Consider the following 16,589-nt stretch of genomic DNA (forward strand, 5'->3'; position numbering starts at 1 on the left):
AGAATTGTAAAAACGTGTAAAATGGTATATAAAAGGTCACTTGTAAAAATGTAGCGGAATTCCAAATCGATTTCGATCAATTACGATCCTCATCAGTAGTACTCCGCCATGTTTAAAATACTCATAAATAATTGTTCATATAAGTGACTCTGAAATGTCCACACTTCTTCCAGGCTTCATGTAAGCGGTCATGATGTATCAATCACAGCTCGTGGGATTTGAAAAAAGTTCCATTCGTTCTTGGAGTTCATAAGCGAGTCTTCGTTCACATTATTTATCCTCACTCCTTCAGTTATTTGTCTCAGCATCGCGTCATTGTGATAAACCCCCGTCACATCCATTCGGAACTGCTTTACCTCTCTATTGTGTTTCTCTTTACAGTGTTTCCACAATGCAGATCGTTCTTCCTTATTGTTAAGTGATTGCGTATGCTCTTTCCCTCTGGTATACGCGCTCCTGGCTGTTTCCCCTACGTATACGCTGTTACACTGGATACACTTAATCTCATACGTCACACTTTCTCTATCACACGGTCCTTTTCCACCTGTGCTACACACTGGGCAGTCTTCTCGTTCACACTGTCGCGGTTTAAATGGGTCGGACTTTTGGAGTAGTCGTTTAATGGCGATTCCGGCTTTCTCCACCACTTTAATATTGAAACCTTGCTGCTTTATTTCTTTCTGGTATTCCTTCCGTAACCGTGAGTTGGGCGTAGCTGGTACAAATATTACTGATTCATTCCCGCCGCGTTTGTACCAGTTGGATTTCCTTTCGCTCTTTTCCTTTTCTCGTTCCACCTTTCTCCACTCCTTGGGTCGATGTAACGGTCTTTCTCCTTTTCGCTCAGCTCTTTGTCTCGCTCTAAAAGCTTTGAGGGCCGAATCTACAACCTCATATCTGAATTTCTTGCTGTACCCCGAGTATTGCATTCTCAGGACCATCTCGTTAACATTCTCTACTACTCGTTCCCATGGTAACAATCTGCTACAGTTAAGTAAGACCCGAAGGACTTCTTGGGTCAGGACTGTTCTCTTTGTACTCCAGCTTACGGCAGACCTAGCATGTATGACTGTCTTAGAAGCCATGCTCTTGGAATAAAACTCATACATGATCACTGAGGCTGAGGCTTTCTCGTCCTGCCTGTCTGTCTCTTCCCCTTTTGTTTCCATCCACACCTTCAAGTCAAGGATAGGTAGCTTTCCGTCCTGGTGTTTAGAGGGGTAATCTATTTCGCACCCGTCTTGGGTGCGCATTTTAAATGCAGGGAGCGAGACCAATAACGAGACTAGGGTAAAGAACAATATGTTAAATAGTGATAGCCAAGTAGCACCGCTATATACCCTACGTAAGGACCATAAAGAGTACAGTGATGAGTACAAGGGCCCCCCCGTTAGACCGGTATGCGGGGCAGTGGTAGGTTACAACTGCAAGCTCTCTCACCTGGTGAGCGTTGTACTTACAGAGGTATGGAAATCGAGAGAGAATAGCGCCATATGCACGAGCACGGAAGACATGATCGCGGAAATGAACAGAGTTAATCAGGACCAGGATAACGACAACTTAATAATTGGCTCCACCGACGTGATTGCTTTATATCCTAGTCTTGATATTGGGTTCACAATCGATAAGGTGTGTGAGGTTTTCTACGAGAGTAACATCAGTATCCGAAGTATCAACAGTCAGGAGTTGGGTCTGTACCTGGCATTAACGACATCACCGGAAGTGCTAGCTAGGATGGAGATTACAAATGTATGTCCAACGAGAAAGACGAATAGAGGGAGACCACCCACGATCACTGCAAGTGGGAGTGAGGAGCAGAAAGAGAAAAGATTTAAATCGTGGAACCCACCAGTCACACAGCCAGATGAACGTGCGAAACGTATTATGTTGAAAGAGGCATTAAGAGTCGTATTGACAGTGATTATGAAAAATCATGTTTTCACATTTGATAACGAGATCAGAAAGCAAATAAGAGGTGGTCCAATTGGCCTTAAATTAACCGGGGTACTGGCCCAGATTTTCATGATTTGGTGGGATGAAAAATTTGCAACAAGGCTGAATGAATTGGCCATCATTGTGAAAATGAACAAACGGTACGTGGATGACATCAACATGGCTGTGCAAGCAACACCAGTTGGGATGAGGTACAAGGATGGAAAAACTCACATGGATGAGAGATCCGTAGCTGAGGATCAAGGAATCAGTGACGATGAGAGGACTATGACATTGATAAAACAGATAGGAAACGACATACACCCGTCAATACAACTCGAAATAGATTACCCCTCTAAACACCAGGACGGAAAGCTACCTATCCTTGACTTGAAGGTGTGGATGGAAACAAAAGGGGAAGAGACAGACAGGCAGGACGAGAAAGCCTCAGCCTCAGTGATCATGTATGAGTTTTATTCCAAGAGCATGGCTTCTAAGACAGTCATACATGCTAGGTCTGCCGTAAGCTGGAGTACAAAGAGAACAGTCCTGACCCAAGAAGTCCTTCGGGTCTTACTTAACTGTAGCAGATTGTTACCATGGGAACGAGTAGTAGAGAATGTTAACGAGATGGTCCTGAGAATGCAATACTCAGGGTACAGCAAGAAATTCAGATATGAGGTTGTAGATTCGGCCCTCAAAGCTTTTAGAGCGAGACAAAGAGCTGAGCGAAAAGGAGAAAGACCGTTACATCGACCCAAGGAGTGGAGAAAGGTGGAACGAGAAAAGGAAAAGAGCGAAAGGAAATCCAACTGGTACAAACGCGGCGGGAATGAATCAGTAATATTTGTACCAGCTACGCCCAACTCACGGTTACGGAAGGAATACCAGAAAGAAATAAAGCAGCAAGGTTTCAATATTAAAGTGGTGGAGAAAGCCGGAATCGCCATTAAACGACTACTCCAAAAGTCCGACCCATTTAAACCGCGACAGTGTGAACGAGAAGACTGCCCAGTGTGTAGCACAGGTGGAAAAGGACCGTGTGATAGAGAAAGTGTGACGTATGAGATTAAGTGTATCCAGTGTAACAGCGTATACGTAGGGGAAACAGCCAGGAGCGCGTATACCAGAGGGAAAGAGCATACGCAATCACTTAACAATAAGGAAGAACGATCTGCATTGTGGAAACACTGTAAAGAGAAACACAATAGAGAGGTAAAGCAGTTCCGAATGGATGTGACGGGGGTTTATCACAATGACGCGATGCTGAGACAAATAACTGAAGGAGTGAGGATAAATAATGTGAACGAAGACTCGCTTATGAACTCCAAGAACGAATGGAACTTTTTTCAAATCCCACGAGCTGTGATTGATACATCATGACCGCTTACATGAAGCCTGGAAGAAGTGTGGACATTTCAGAGTCACTTATATGAACAATTATTTATGAGTATTTTAAACATGGCGGAGTACTACTGATGAGGATCGTAATTGATCGAAATCGATTTGGAATTCCGCTACATTTTTACAAGTGACCTTTTATATACCATTTTACACGTTTTTACAATTCTTGTATTCGTTTTATAGTAGTTTTTAGTGCGTCGAACGTGACTACGAGACGTTATGTCTAGCAAACTGACTCAATTATCGAACACGTTCCTGGCCTCGGCCCACAAAATTTCATCACAATACAGTCATGGTTAAGCTTAAATAGCCTGTTACAGTTTCTTTTAATCAAAGCAAAATAATATTTTATTTCATCCAAACAAACAAAGATAAAAAATTTTCCAATGAAACAATGATAATAACTTTCTAATGGAACTTCTCTGTACATTCTATAAAGTGAAACTAATTTAGGGCTAAAAATGCAAACAGCAACAATATAGTAGGTAAGGATTACAAACATTAAAGTGACATATAAGCACTAACTATGTCAAAAGTAATGTCTAATTTTATATTATAGTGTAAAGCTACTGAAACTCATGGTCCATCTCAAACTGTCGAACAAAAACAATGCACCCCAGTTTTGAGAAGTTTTCCCCTTCTGAACATTTTATTGACAAACCCGAAAATTGAATGCAATATTCTAGAGTTTGACTGGTTCTTTATCTATGAATAATAAATTGGATTAGCCTAATCAAACGGTATTATTGGGGGACACAAATTAACAAGAGCAGAACAAACCTTAATTGCTCGATCAATTGCAGGGATTCTTTCTTCCAGAGATCCATGAGGATTGCTCATTAAAAAATCAGTGGGAAGTGTCCCTTGTAGTATTGTGTACTTGCTACGTAAAAGACCTATGACTCTTTCCACATGGATGCGGACACAGGCAATACCCCTGGTTGTTTCAACATCAACTGGGTCAAGTTGATCCTTGCCTTTCGTAAATGCTGGAATTACTAGTTTTGCCCTCTTGAAGGCAACACTCTCGTGTATAGTGAAGCCACGATCAGCCATCACCATGTCCCCAGGAACCAACTTACTCAATATCCCACAGTTTTCAGTCAAAAATTTGTCCGAAGTACGACCACCCCAAGCCTCAGAAACATATGAAATGGTACCTTGTGGGGTGATACCAATCAGCACCTTGATGGTGTTGTGGTGCTTGTAGGAACTGAATGTTTGGGCTCTGGCAAGTAAATTAGTGGGTTTTTCAATAAAAATTTCAAAGCAGTCAATTATTACTGTAGTTTTCGTTCCAAAGCTGAACTTGAAGCATTGTGGCATTGTACTTATGAGACTTTCACGATCAGGCCAATGGATTAATGGGGATAACCTTATGTCCATAGTCATCAACCACGAATGAAATGTCCTGGAGACTGTGGGAACTGAGATGTTAAAGCGATAAGCTAGGTCTTGAAACGGTACATCCAATCTCAATTTAATCAGGACCATAACAAGTTCTTGAAAAGGACTCAGCGATTGAGAACGGCGAGGTGCAGACGGTGACACGAGTTCAAACACAAAGTTCAGAATTTCATATGAGGGGAGACCAGTGTAAAACAGTACTTTATCGTCGCTATTCCGGAAAAACTCTTCGTTAAATTCGACGATTCTCTTATTTGACGTAAACAGATAATCGAAGTCCTCTGTCTGTGAGCTTGCATTATAAAGTTTTCGCCGTAAAACGTCAGTCTGAGTACACATGTCGCCAAAACTTTTGGCTTCGGTCTGACAACTTTTCTCATTTTCAGCAATGCTTTGATCGGCGAACGACACATCAATTTCCCCTGTTTCCTGAATTTCTTCTTTTGATAAACCCTGATCACTGCTTAAAGTTATAAAGGATATATTGCAAGCTTGAGTTCCTTCATCATTCAAGCGGAGTTTCTTCTCCTCGATTTCTGCTTTTGTCTCGTTCAACTTCTTCTTTCGTCTACCTTTAGCTCGCTCCGCCCGATCCTGGTCTGCTTTACTGCTACCTTTCTTATCTCTCTTTGAATGTCCCAGATTTAGCGTTGGCACCCAATCAATATTGAACTTATCAAAGTCTTTTGCTGGCTGACCTGAGACGAAATGACGGCTACAAACACGGTCATTTTTTAGGATTTGCTCCGTCAAGTCATCTCTGCTTATAGCAGCTATCCACTGCGTTCGTCGCTCTAAGGAGAGCTCCTCGGCTTCCTCGCCATGATTAGTGACAATTGAAGGCACTCTAAAGAAGGAAATATCTTTATCTCGCCCGCTTCTTGAATGGCAATCCACGAATAAGCACAGAACCATCACGACTTACTTCTTCACAACTGTGTTTGTTTGTACACCAACATGGCGGATAGCAACGGTTGTCAGGGCATTGGTCACGTGAGTGAAAACCGAGAATTACTGGCTTTTGATGAACGAAACACCAACTTAAGAAACACTCATTTTTAAACAAATTCTCTTTTTCGGCACTAAAGGAAAAGTAGAGAGAACAGATAACAAATCCTAAAATTGAGCTATAACAATAACTTTTTTGTTTTTATTTCACTGCGATTTTTATCACTTTTACATTTTAAGAGTGATTGGTCGTTTTAATAATCCCCTCTCAATAGTACCCCTAGAGGAGCTACCTTAAAAATAAGTATGGAAATTGAGCAAAATAGGGATCATACCTTGCGTAAACTTTGAATCATTATTTTGCACACCCCATCTTAATTCAGCTTCTGCATAATTATCACCAACACTACAGCGGGCAAATAGGCTTCCTGTGCCAAACATGAAAGGAAGGAATCTTTAGCACAATATTTAAGAGTTCTTCTAATAAAGAAGAAAATCTTCATAAAATGTTAAAGGTTTAAAATCATCATTTGTCACCACAGAAAATGATGAAATAACGTGGAGGTAGCTCTGTTGTTTTGTTTCCTCTTGTACTGGCACAGTCTTAGTATAGTTTGTATTTGCACCTTTTCATGCCCTCCTTTTAATAATTAGGGCTTACCTACACAAATGCTTATGTTCAATTACAATTTGGTAAGCTGTCAGATTTGTCAAAAATAAACCAATCACATCTTTACGTCAATGGCACTTGATTGATGGTGTTTTTTTTTTCTTCTTGTGACCAGGCTCACAATTGTGCATGACATTGCAATATTTTTTGTTATAAGTTTTGAATTACATCTTCAGAAACTATTTCCTATGATAACCAAATTATCATACACACAGGATTTGCATCATAAATTTCATTCAAGTCGCACCATCACACCTAACTATTTCCTATGATAACCAAATTATCATACACACAGGATTTGCATCATAAATTTCCTTTAGAATGATCACACCTAACTTCCAAAATTTTAGAGAATTTCCTCCTATTGTTCCATTCCTTATAAAAGAAGTACAGTTAGTTAGTTTAACTCAGTAGTTCAGAGTGTCCAGACCAGCACTTACAAGCTCAGAACCTCTTGGTCACACAAAAAAGTAACTCCAGTACATGTAACCTCAAGTTAGTGACCTATTTTACTGAGGATTTGGTATGTCACATTTGACCTATTATTGTATGTCTTACAGTTTGAGTTCAAGAATAATATGGTTCATGTGTACTTATCTCAATCCAATTGTTTAGTCTTTGCTTGAATCCTTATATTAGTAGATTCATGTTCAAAATGTGTCAAGATTGCATTCAGCTTTCAGAACATTGCATTTATCTGTATACTTGACTTAAAGTTCATTGGTGAAATCAGATATTTCACGACAGTCTTCATTGTTTAGTTCATCAGTAATGACAGATGTTGTCCTGTCACTGAATGAGGTTTTGCCAGTCTTCCTAGTTTTAAGTCGAAGGACAATATGAAATTGTGATTGAAATTAGTCTTATCTAATGTTATGTTGTTTTGAGCTATTGTTTTATCAGTATTGACTTCTTTTCAGTCATTTCATGTTAAATTCTAAGAATAGCCCACCATTCAATAGTTCTATGTTTGGCTAATAGGATTAAGTCTTTTAAGTGTCACACAATGATTACTGTTCTGTCATGCAATGCTTTAAAATTGTCTTGTTAGTGCCTTGCTATTGTATTTTTTACTAATTGTTTTATTTCATTATTTCAAATTATTGATTTGCGATTTTTCATTTATTATTTCTTTTAGCTTGCAATCACCCTTTCTTTTTATCAGTATTATTTCTTTTGTACTTTCCTGTATAAATACATTTTCTTATGGCTATAAGTCTGTCTCGTTGTTCAAATAACAACATCAGAACCTGCCTCGGTCACATTCTTCTTCTTCTCTGGATCATGTAACACATGCATGATTTTCCAAAGACTTTTATAGCATGAAGCTGGCATGAAAACTTCAATTTGCTAAATTGACACCAAACCAAACACCTTACGCATCAAGTGGAAAAATGTTTTCAACACAAAAATAGAAGATAGGGCTTGTATCATATCTATTTTACTTCATCCATGCTGATATATTAAATCTTCCAGGTACTGCACCTTCTTTTGATGTGTCCATTATCATTACACCAACAGAGCTGTTTGATTGACCTACAGAAGAAAGCAATATAATGTCTATATCTATAGCATTACTAATAAAAAGGCCATCATGTTTATGAATAGTTAAAGCAGAACCTGTCAACTAAAGAGAAATATTATCTTTTACAAGATCGATCAATTAACAGGCACAGCATGATAAAACTGTTTATTTTGTAAAACACAAACTATACTGTAAAACATAAAAGGAGTATAATTTCAAAATTGAATTGTTACAGTATCCATGTCAGTGACTGATAATTCTCTTAAATAACAAGCAACTTAGAAAAAAATCTCACATGACTTTAAGTTTGAGAAGATTATTTTAAAAAGTGTTTCATTTGATTTAATCTCTTCCCCTTACTTTTAAGGAACAAATGAACAAATGGAAACTGGTTCCCAAATGCACACCTTGAGCAGATGGATACTGATCTGCTGGAAGCTTTGCTTCCTGTTGGTAACTTGATGTGGATGTGACAAAATCTGAAAAAAAACAGAATCATATTGTCTGACTAATAAGAAAACTCTATTCCTTTGAAACAAAAGGAAAATACCTTCAGTGATAAACAATTCCACCCTGCAGCTGAAATAACTTGTAAGAAAAAGCACCATGGATCCTTGGTAACAAATACCATAAGTTTGCAGAAAGATGTGTTTTGGAGAACATAAATCTAATTCTGTTTTTGTGTATTTACCTCGTTTAAAATTAGCTTTTCCCCCTCCAACTACTGCTTTTTCCTCTCCTCTTCCTCCTTCTTTTCCTGGTTGCTGTTCTCTTTTTCTCCCAGTCTCCATCTTGTTCCCCTGGTCATTGATGTTTTCCTCCTTCTGTTGATTCCTCTGGTGGCTGTTGTTGCCTGCTGTTTCCCGTAATTGCTTTCCTTTTCTTTTTGCTTGTTGCCTTAATGGCTGCTTTCCTTTTCCTTCTGCCATTGGTTCTTCCTGTGGCTGATGCTCTCCTCCTTCTGCCCCACTTTTATCTGGTTTTCAGTGTACAAAAGAAGTAAATCAAGATCTCTAGTATTCTGGTATACTGGAATGATTCATGAAAAAAGTTTTAAAGGTGTTCAGGCAACCCAACCAAAACCTCCCTCCCACCTACTGCACTTCATTTTGGTCACTGAATGCCTTGAACAGAGAAACCCAGTCAGCCCTGATAACAAAACAGAGCTGCAGTTGAATGTGGAAGATATGACCATGCAGTGCTCTCTGGAGTAGGTGGTGGGCTGGATCTCTAGTTGAAAGGTTAGATTTCAAGTTCTGAGTAGGACCACTGCATTGAGTTTGTGAGGCAGTTCTGGAGAAGTTCTTCACAAAATTCCACACCTCACACATTTTTTGCAAGGACAATAATAAACCTGAACTTGAAAATCTCATTCCAGTACCAGTTTCATAACAATTCAATCAAACATGGCTGAAGTTCTTGTTTTATGACCTACTTAAAAGCAATTTAATATACACCTTGAGAAGATATGTCCTGGTCCAGTGACAGGCTTACACTTTCTTGGGACCTTGCATCCTTGCTGTCACCTGATAGAATTATACTAGGACTATCTGCAAGTACAAAATTCAAGCCTGAATTACAAAAAGCATTTCCTTTCACTGTAAAAGGAAAAATACTTGAACAATATTGAGTGTCAAGCTAAAATAAAGTCTGCCATGAACGTGATGCTGGTTTTAGGGTAAACTAATTCCCAGTGGGCCTGTGCTCCATTCATTATACCTTGCAGACTTTATTTTAGCTTCACACGCATCAATTCTAATTCTAGTTTAACATATTTTAGTTTTTAACTTTTACTCTTTTTTTCATTATCACTTTATAAATTATTTGATCTTTTACATTTCAAAATATTATTTTTTCTAAGATGCAATCTATGATCCAATCTGTGATACAGTCAGGGATTTGATATGATCAAATCTTGGTTTTGTCGATACCATGTGATCTAATACTCAGAGAAAAAAAAGTTCTTACCAAGTTAAAGCAATAGAAAAGTTTTGACTGACGGGAATGCTTTTCAAGACCCAGCATAATTCAAGAAAACATCCGTACCCCAGTCAAAGTTGGGACCTCCCTGTCCATGCCAACTTGCAATGTTTGCCCCTTGGCCATCTCAGAAATCTTTGTGCATACATACATACCTATATATATATATATATATATATACCTGCAGACAGTGCACACTGTTTCGACCTATGTGGGTCTCATCAGTGCAGTGCAGGCACTGGGCCAAGCTCTGGAATAAACCATTGCCTGGGCGCTACACTTGTGGGACCAAGTGCAGACACGTTGCCATGCGTGAGTGCTCAAATCACAACTAAGGTGATGAGCTTCGCCCGAAGGCTAAGTGCATGGCAACCCCAGTGTAGAGTGCTCAATCGCAAGGTAGCCAAAAGGCAAAGCCAAGCGAGAGCTATCTATATATATATATATATATATATATATATAGATAGCGCATGCTCGCTAGTTTACTCTAGTTTGAGCACTCTGGCATGGCTTAGACGATACCACAAAGGTTGGGTCGTTTGGGGTGACCGTCTCGGTTCTCCCCCATCCTAGCATTAGCACTGCACTGATGAGGCCCAGAAGGCCGAAACAGTTATAAGCTTCTCGGCCTCTTGGGTAAGGTTAAAAGGCTTATGAAAAGTTTATTCTTCTTGCTTTTGCAGCAATTGGTCAACATGGACAGCCAGGAAAGTGAAAATATCAGCCAGTTTACTACCGATAACTCGACAGCGAATCCAGGAGACGTCGTAGACGCAAGCGTGGTAGAAGGTTCACAGTCCTGGGACGCAGACGTGGAAATCGAAATCCCTGAGGTACTGAAAACTCTGGAAAATAAGGGTGTGAAATTTAAGGCCGTGCCTTTTTTGAATGCTCCTAGTCAAAGTAAAATCACGAAGGATCGCTCTATTTATTTTAGCGTTGATACAATCGTCACATCGCAAATAATTCTCGAAGCTTTTGACGCGGCAGAAATCGATATTGACGCTATCACCGGAATCCAGAGAAAGGCGTCCAATAGATCTTGGATCGTGACTTTTAAGAGCCGTGCAGCTAAAGAAGCCGCTCTTGAAACACCTTTTGTCGTGATTGCCAGTCTCAAAGTGTTCTTGGGCGACTGCGAAAATCGTTTGGTCCTCGTCAAGATCCATGAAGCCCCCGCTGAACTACCCGACACTGCCGTGATTGGCCGACTCAGCCACTACGGTCGTGTCCTTTCATTTCGGCGCGACAAAATTGCACAACATATCGAGAATGGAGTAAGAACGGCTCGAATGGCGCTACATCGAACTATCCCTGCCAACATCAACATAGCTGGTGAACCTATTAAAATATGGTACCCAAATCAGCCAAAAGCTTGCCGGAATTGTGGAGCTACTGACCACATGGCCAAAGACTGCTCTGCAGTCCGTTGTTTTAATTGTGAATGCCCTGGGCATCGAGCTCAAGAATGTAAAGACTCGCCAAGATGTTCCGTTTGTTTAGCGGACAACCATTCCATGCCTCAATGCCCCTTCCTACTCTTCAGCGCGAACGTCGATAGTGAGCCAACGCCACCTAAAACTGAAGAGGAAAAGAAACAAGAGCGAGCCCAGCGCGCCAAGGAAAGAGAAGAAAGGCAGAAAAAACTACAACAACAGAGAGAACAACAGCGACAACAAGAAGAACAACAGAAATTACTAGAAAAGCAGAAACAGCAAGAACAACAGAAACAACAAGATCAAGAGAAACAACGAGAACAACAACGCGACAAAGGTAGAAGAGAACGACCAAGAGAACGAAGAGACGAGCGAGGGAGGGACGATCGAGAAGAACGAAGAGATGACCGGAGAGACGACAGAAGAGAGAGAGATAGAAACGATCGAGATTATTATCGCGGCCGCGATGACCGCGATAGATCTTCCCGCCGTGACTACTCTGGCTCCGAAACTGATGATGATGGATGGGAGAAAGCTAAACCTAGGAGAAGGCGGTACAGATATTAATTTTTTATTTATATTCAATGAGTAAGCTTAAAATAATTTCTCTAAATGTGCGAGGACTCAGGTCCTCCAGTAAAAGTCGAAAAGTTATTCAAGAATTAAATTATTCAAACTGTGACATAATCCTTTTACAAGAAACACATGTCTCATGCAAAAAACAAGCGGAGGAATTCGAAATACTCTGGCGCGGCAAATGTCTGTGGTCCTTCGGGACTGGCAGGTCTGCCGGTGTTGCCATCCTCTTTTCTCTAAACTTCCCAGGCAAAATTATCCGTTTTTTGACCGATTCCGAAGGAAGAATATTGAGCTTACTCATTGACTACTATAATTCTAAACTAAATTTAGTAAACATTTACTCTCCCAATACTATTTCGGATCGTAAAAGTTTTTTCTCTTGTCTGCACAATTACTTTCTCCCCCAAGGGGATCTAGTGATCGGGGGAGACTTTAATTGTGTAGACAATGTCCTAGATAAATTAAATTGTTCCGCCATCCTATTGTCTGATCAAAAACTTCTCTGATCCCTTTGTGCTGACTTCTCACTTACAGACATTTGGCGCAAAAACAACCCGCGCAAAGTAACTTTCACCTGGTCTAACAAAGACCATACCCAGGCATCTAGAATTGACCGCTTTCTCGTCGCTAAAGGCTTAACCCTAGTAACGAAATGTAATATTCTTCCATGCGTATACGACCTATCCGATCATGACTTTGTAAAAATTGAACTAACGACTAACCCTTCTAATCACGGTCCTGGAATTTGGAAGTTCAACAGCTCTTTACTCTCAGATGTAGAATTTAAAAACATTATGTCAAAATCGATTAACAACTTTAAGCTTAAAATCCCCGAGTTCGCCTCCCTTCGCGAATGGTGGGATGCTCTAAAAATTGAAATCCGCAAAACAAGTATTTCATACTGTATCCGTAAACAGAGAACAGCAAATGCCAAAAGAATCCTAATTACTAAGCAATTAAACCATGCTAAAAACGCTTTACATTCTAATCGCTTAAATAACCCAGGTGTAATTAGCGATTTGGAAAGCCAATTGTCCTCTCTGATCTCGAAAGAGGCCGAAGGAGCTAAGGTCCGCTCCCGAGCACAATGGTTCGAAGAAGGTGAGAAACCAACACGCTATTTCTTCCGTCTGGAGAAAAAACGAGCTGACATGAATAGTTTTGAATCTTTTTTTGACGAGAACGGTGTTCTCAGAAATTCTCAAAATGATCTTGAAAGAATTTTAACCAATTTCTACAAGAATTTATTCACCCAAGATCCTCTTGATATGCGAATTCAAACTAAAATAATTGACGACCTCGAATTTTCACTGACTGATTATGAGCGCAATCAATGTGAAGGCCCTTTTTCTAATAAAGAATTACTTACTGCATTGGAAGGCCTTCAGACCGGCAAGTCACCCGGTTCTGATGGTCTCCCAACAGAATTTTACTCGTGTTTTTGGAACGATTTGAGCGAATCTCTCCTTTCTGTTTTGAACGAGGCCTTTCTTGCTGGCTCCCTCGCGGATAGCCAGTACGAGGGCCTCCTACGACTCATCCACAAAAAAGATGATCGACGCCTCGCAAAAAATTGGCGCCCAGTTTCCTTGTTAAACACTGACTACAAGTTAGCATCTAAAATCATCACTGAACGATTGAAAAAAGTCATGAACTCCATCGTGCATTCAGACCAAACGTGCGGCGTGGTCGGCCGCACTATCTTCTCAAATTTGGCCTTACTTCGTGATGCCCTTGACATGATTGACAAAACTAATGAACCAGGTATTCTCATTTCCTTAGATCAAGAAAAAGCTTTTGACCGAGTTGACCACGAATTCATGATGAGAGTATTGCGTAAATTTGGTTTCGGCCCCTCCTTTCGTGGGTGGGTCGAACTATTTTATTCTAAAGCCTTCTCTAGAATCATTGTTAATGGCTCCCTGTCCCCCCCCTGTCCACTTAAGAAGAGGGGTGAGACAGGGATGCCCATTATCTCCTCTCCTTTATGTGCTAGTTTCAGAAGTATTATCAACGCAAATCCGTAATTGTAAAGATATTGAAGGTTTCCTGCTCCCCGGAGCAGGGGGCCTTCAATATAAAATATCCCAGTACGCTGACGATGCTACTTGCATCTTAAAATCCGAAAGATCTCTTTCTTCACTTCTCTGAGTCGTATCAAAATTTGAACAAGGATCTGGCGCTAAACTGAACAGGTCCAAATCTGAAGCAATGTGGTTAGGAAAATGGCGAACTAGAATTGAATCTCCCTATGGCCTCAAATGGGTCACTAAAATGAGAGTGCTTGGTGTTTACTTCTCAAACGGCCTCGTCAATGTCGACGACGACAATTGGCGGGCCAAATTAGACAAACTAAGTTCGGTTCTAAATCTTTGGAAACAAAGAGACCTGTCTTTTATCGGTAGAACCTTAATTGTAAACACTTTAGGCGCAAGCCGTTTATGGCACGTTGCTAAAGTCATCCCCCCACCCCGTTGGGTGCACGATAGCTTTAAGTCGATCATTTGGCCTTTTATCTGGAAAGGAAAAATGGAAAATGTAAGTCGCGATCGCTGTTGTGCGCCCCCATCCTCTGGGGGCCTCAACGTCGTTAATTTTAAAGCTAAGTGCGCTAGCCTGCGCCTTTCTGTTTTTTCCAGTTTAAGACATGACTTTGGCACATCCAAATGGCATTACCTAGCTCGATATTTTTTAGGACATAAGCTAACTATTCTAGATCCCCGTTTTTCTTTTCCCACAAATTCTGGCCCCTCTTCCTTCCTTCCTTCCTTCCAATTACTACCGGCTTTGTTTAGATAATTTCCGTACCTTGCATCAGAAAACTGGTGCCTTACCTGATTTACTCACCAGTAAGAATTTATATCTTTTGTTGCTTGACCCCGTCTGCGTTGCACCCCGGTGCTCCGGTTTTTGGGCGTCTGCTATGGACCGCCCCATCAATCGTTGGGCCTGGGTGTGGCGCAAGTCTCGCCTAAAGCTAATTGAGAACAAGAAGAACGATCTAATTTGGCTATTGATCCATAGAATGATCCGCGTAAGATATCTCCTAAAGTCTTGGGGATACATCAATAATGACAAATGCGCGATCTGCGGTAAAACAGAAACTATTGAACACTGTTTCTTGGGATGTCCCAGAGTTGTGAAAGTCTGGGACTATTTCTCTCCCCTTTTTCGTGTTCTACTCGACTCCCCCTTCTCTATCTCCCCTACCTCTATCTATTACCCCTTTTCCCTAGACCAATCTACCACCAGTATGTCCTTATCTAACTTTCTCAAGGCAACCATCATATATTGGTGTTGGCTTGCCAGAAATAAAGCTACCTTCGAAGGTTCTCTTTTGAGCTCCAACGCGATTATCGACTTAATTAAAAAAGATGTCCAACTCAGAATTCTTAGCAGCGACACTGATACCTTAAGGAATTTTTGGCTTAGCCATTATGGTATATCAGCCAATATACCATAATCTACAAATATGGCAAGCGTACGTGTCAGCTTAAAATTAAAAGGGAGCTAAAGATTTAATAAAATTTAATAATTTGACTTAACGTTTTTAATAAAAAAATTATTCCACTCGAGCTTGTTGGATATGAGATGATTATAGCCAACTCGGCGCTACGCGCCTCGTTGGCTATCTATCATCTCATATCCAACGCGCGCTCGTGGAATAATTGTTAATTAGTCTAAGACACTTGTGGGGATGGTAAGGAAAGGAGGCTATTTTGCAAAACAAAATCTTGGGAACACTGGGCATACAAATTTGAATGGTACAGCCTTTTCGGAGTACTACCCTGGTACTGCTCACCTTGGATTTTGGTCACCTGAAAAAACTATGTTTGCAAATTGCAAAAATAGCAGCAGGTAAAATGTGCCTTTTTCAAACTAGTTCACATCAACAGTGATTGTATTGTGCCGGAAAACATCTATATCTCATCCACAGAAAGTTGTTTTGGTTTAACACACTTAGGCACCAGGAAGTTGTCTTTAGCATTACTTACCTTGCAACAATAGAGGTAGGGGTCTGTAGGGTGATTATAGATATTTCTACAAAATGTGTAGCTCCGTAAAATTTGATATCTCCCCCATGGAAGGGATTTTTTATAAGCACCCCCACCCTCCAGAAATTCTGAAAAATCTCCAAATATTTTTTTTATAGGTTTTGGTATTTGAGAATGAGACCCCCAGGAATTTTCATTTGCCTTCTGTGGAGGGGGGGCAGGGGGGATAATGGCTAGTTACTGGAACTACACAATAAGAATAACAAAAACAAAATGTGTAAAGCGACATGTTCAAAAATTATCAAAGTCCTTTTAAAATTAAGATATAACATGTAAGCCTATCACAAGTTTGCACCCTTTCACTAAAATTCCTGTAAAATTATAATCTATATTTTACATAAATTGGGTATAGTATATAACCCAACTGATACTGTATACCACAATGATATCTGGAATTTTACAGTTTAAAAAAGTAGTTGTGTGCTACACAACTCTGCAAGTCTGTTCATTTCATTTCTGTTCATCTTCATGACTGAAGATTCCTCGAGTCTAGATGTCATGTCATTACCGAAGTTGGAGAGGAAGGTTCGAAGGCAGAGTTGTATTATTGAAGCAGAAGTCAACCAGAGATCGAGTGGCAAATGGACGGAGTAATGTATCCTAGCAAGTGAAAAACCACCATACCGGATTACGGTGGGACTGATGCGTCAAAA

General features: G+C 40.3%; 3 protein-coding genes across 3 annotated transcripts in view; 1 reads left to right on the forward strand and 2 right to left on the reverse strand.

Annotated features, from left to right (window-relative positions):
- LOC111320380 (uncharacterized) overlaps nt 1-164 on the forward strand; it is a 3,667-nt gene extending 3,503 nt beyond the window's left edge. The window contains exon 1 of the mRNA XM_088759642.1: nt 1-164. This exon is cut by the window's left edge and continues 3,503 nt beyond it. The gene's annotated coding sequence lies outside the window, so the exon portion shown is untranslated.
- Nucleotides 1-9,463, reverse strand: part of LOC148729997 (uncharacterized) — a 16,121-nt gene extending 6,658 nt beyond the window's left edge. Inside the window, exons 1-5 of the mRNA XM_088761748.1 lie at nt 9,344-9,463; nt 8,578-8,862; nt 8,294-8,365; nt 7,847-7,897; nt 6,027-6,119 (exon numbers count right to left, since the gene is read on the reverse strand). Of these exons, the coding sequence (XP_088617874.1) occupies nt 6,027-6,119; nt 7,847-7,897; nt 8,294-8,365; nt 8,578-8,815 (454 nt within the window). The 5' untranslated portion in view covers nt 8,816-8,862; nt 9,344-9,463. The remainder of the gene's footprint in view (nt 1-6,026; nt 6,120-7,846; nt 7,898-8,293; nt 8,366-8,577; nt 8,863-9,343) is intronic.
- LOC111322140 (uncharacterized) lies at nt 3,633-5,740 on the reverse strand. Its single transcript, XM_022925196.2, has one exon. It carries the CDS (start codon nt 5,656-5,658, stop codon nt 4,066-4,068), a length of 1,593 nt encoding a protein of 530 aa, XP_022780931.1. The 5' UTR covers nt 5,659-5,740; the 3' UTR covers nt 3,633-4,065.
- Nucleotides 9,464-16,589: the final 7,126 nt, after the last annotated feature.

This window comes from Stylophora pistillata, chromosome 5, assembly GCF_964205215.1.
Source record: "Stylophora pistillata chromosome 5, jaStyPist1.2, whole genome shotgun sequence".
Taxonomy (NCBI): Eukaryota; Metazoa; Cnidaria; class Anthozoa; order Scleractinia; family Pocilloporidae; genus Stylophora; species Stylophora pistillata.

Coding starts and splice junctions, on each gene's coding strand:
- LOC111322140 (XM_022925196.2), bottom strand. CDS start 5,658: ATGGTTCTGTGCTTATTCGTGGATTGCCATTCAAGAAGCGGGCGAGAT.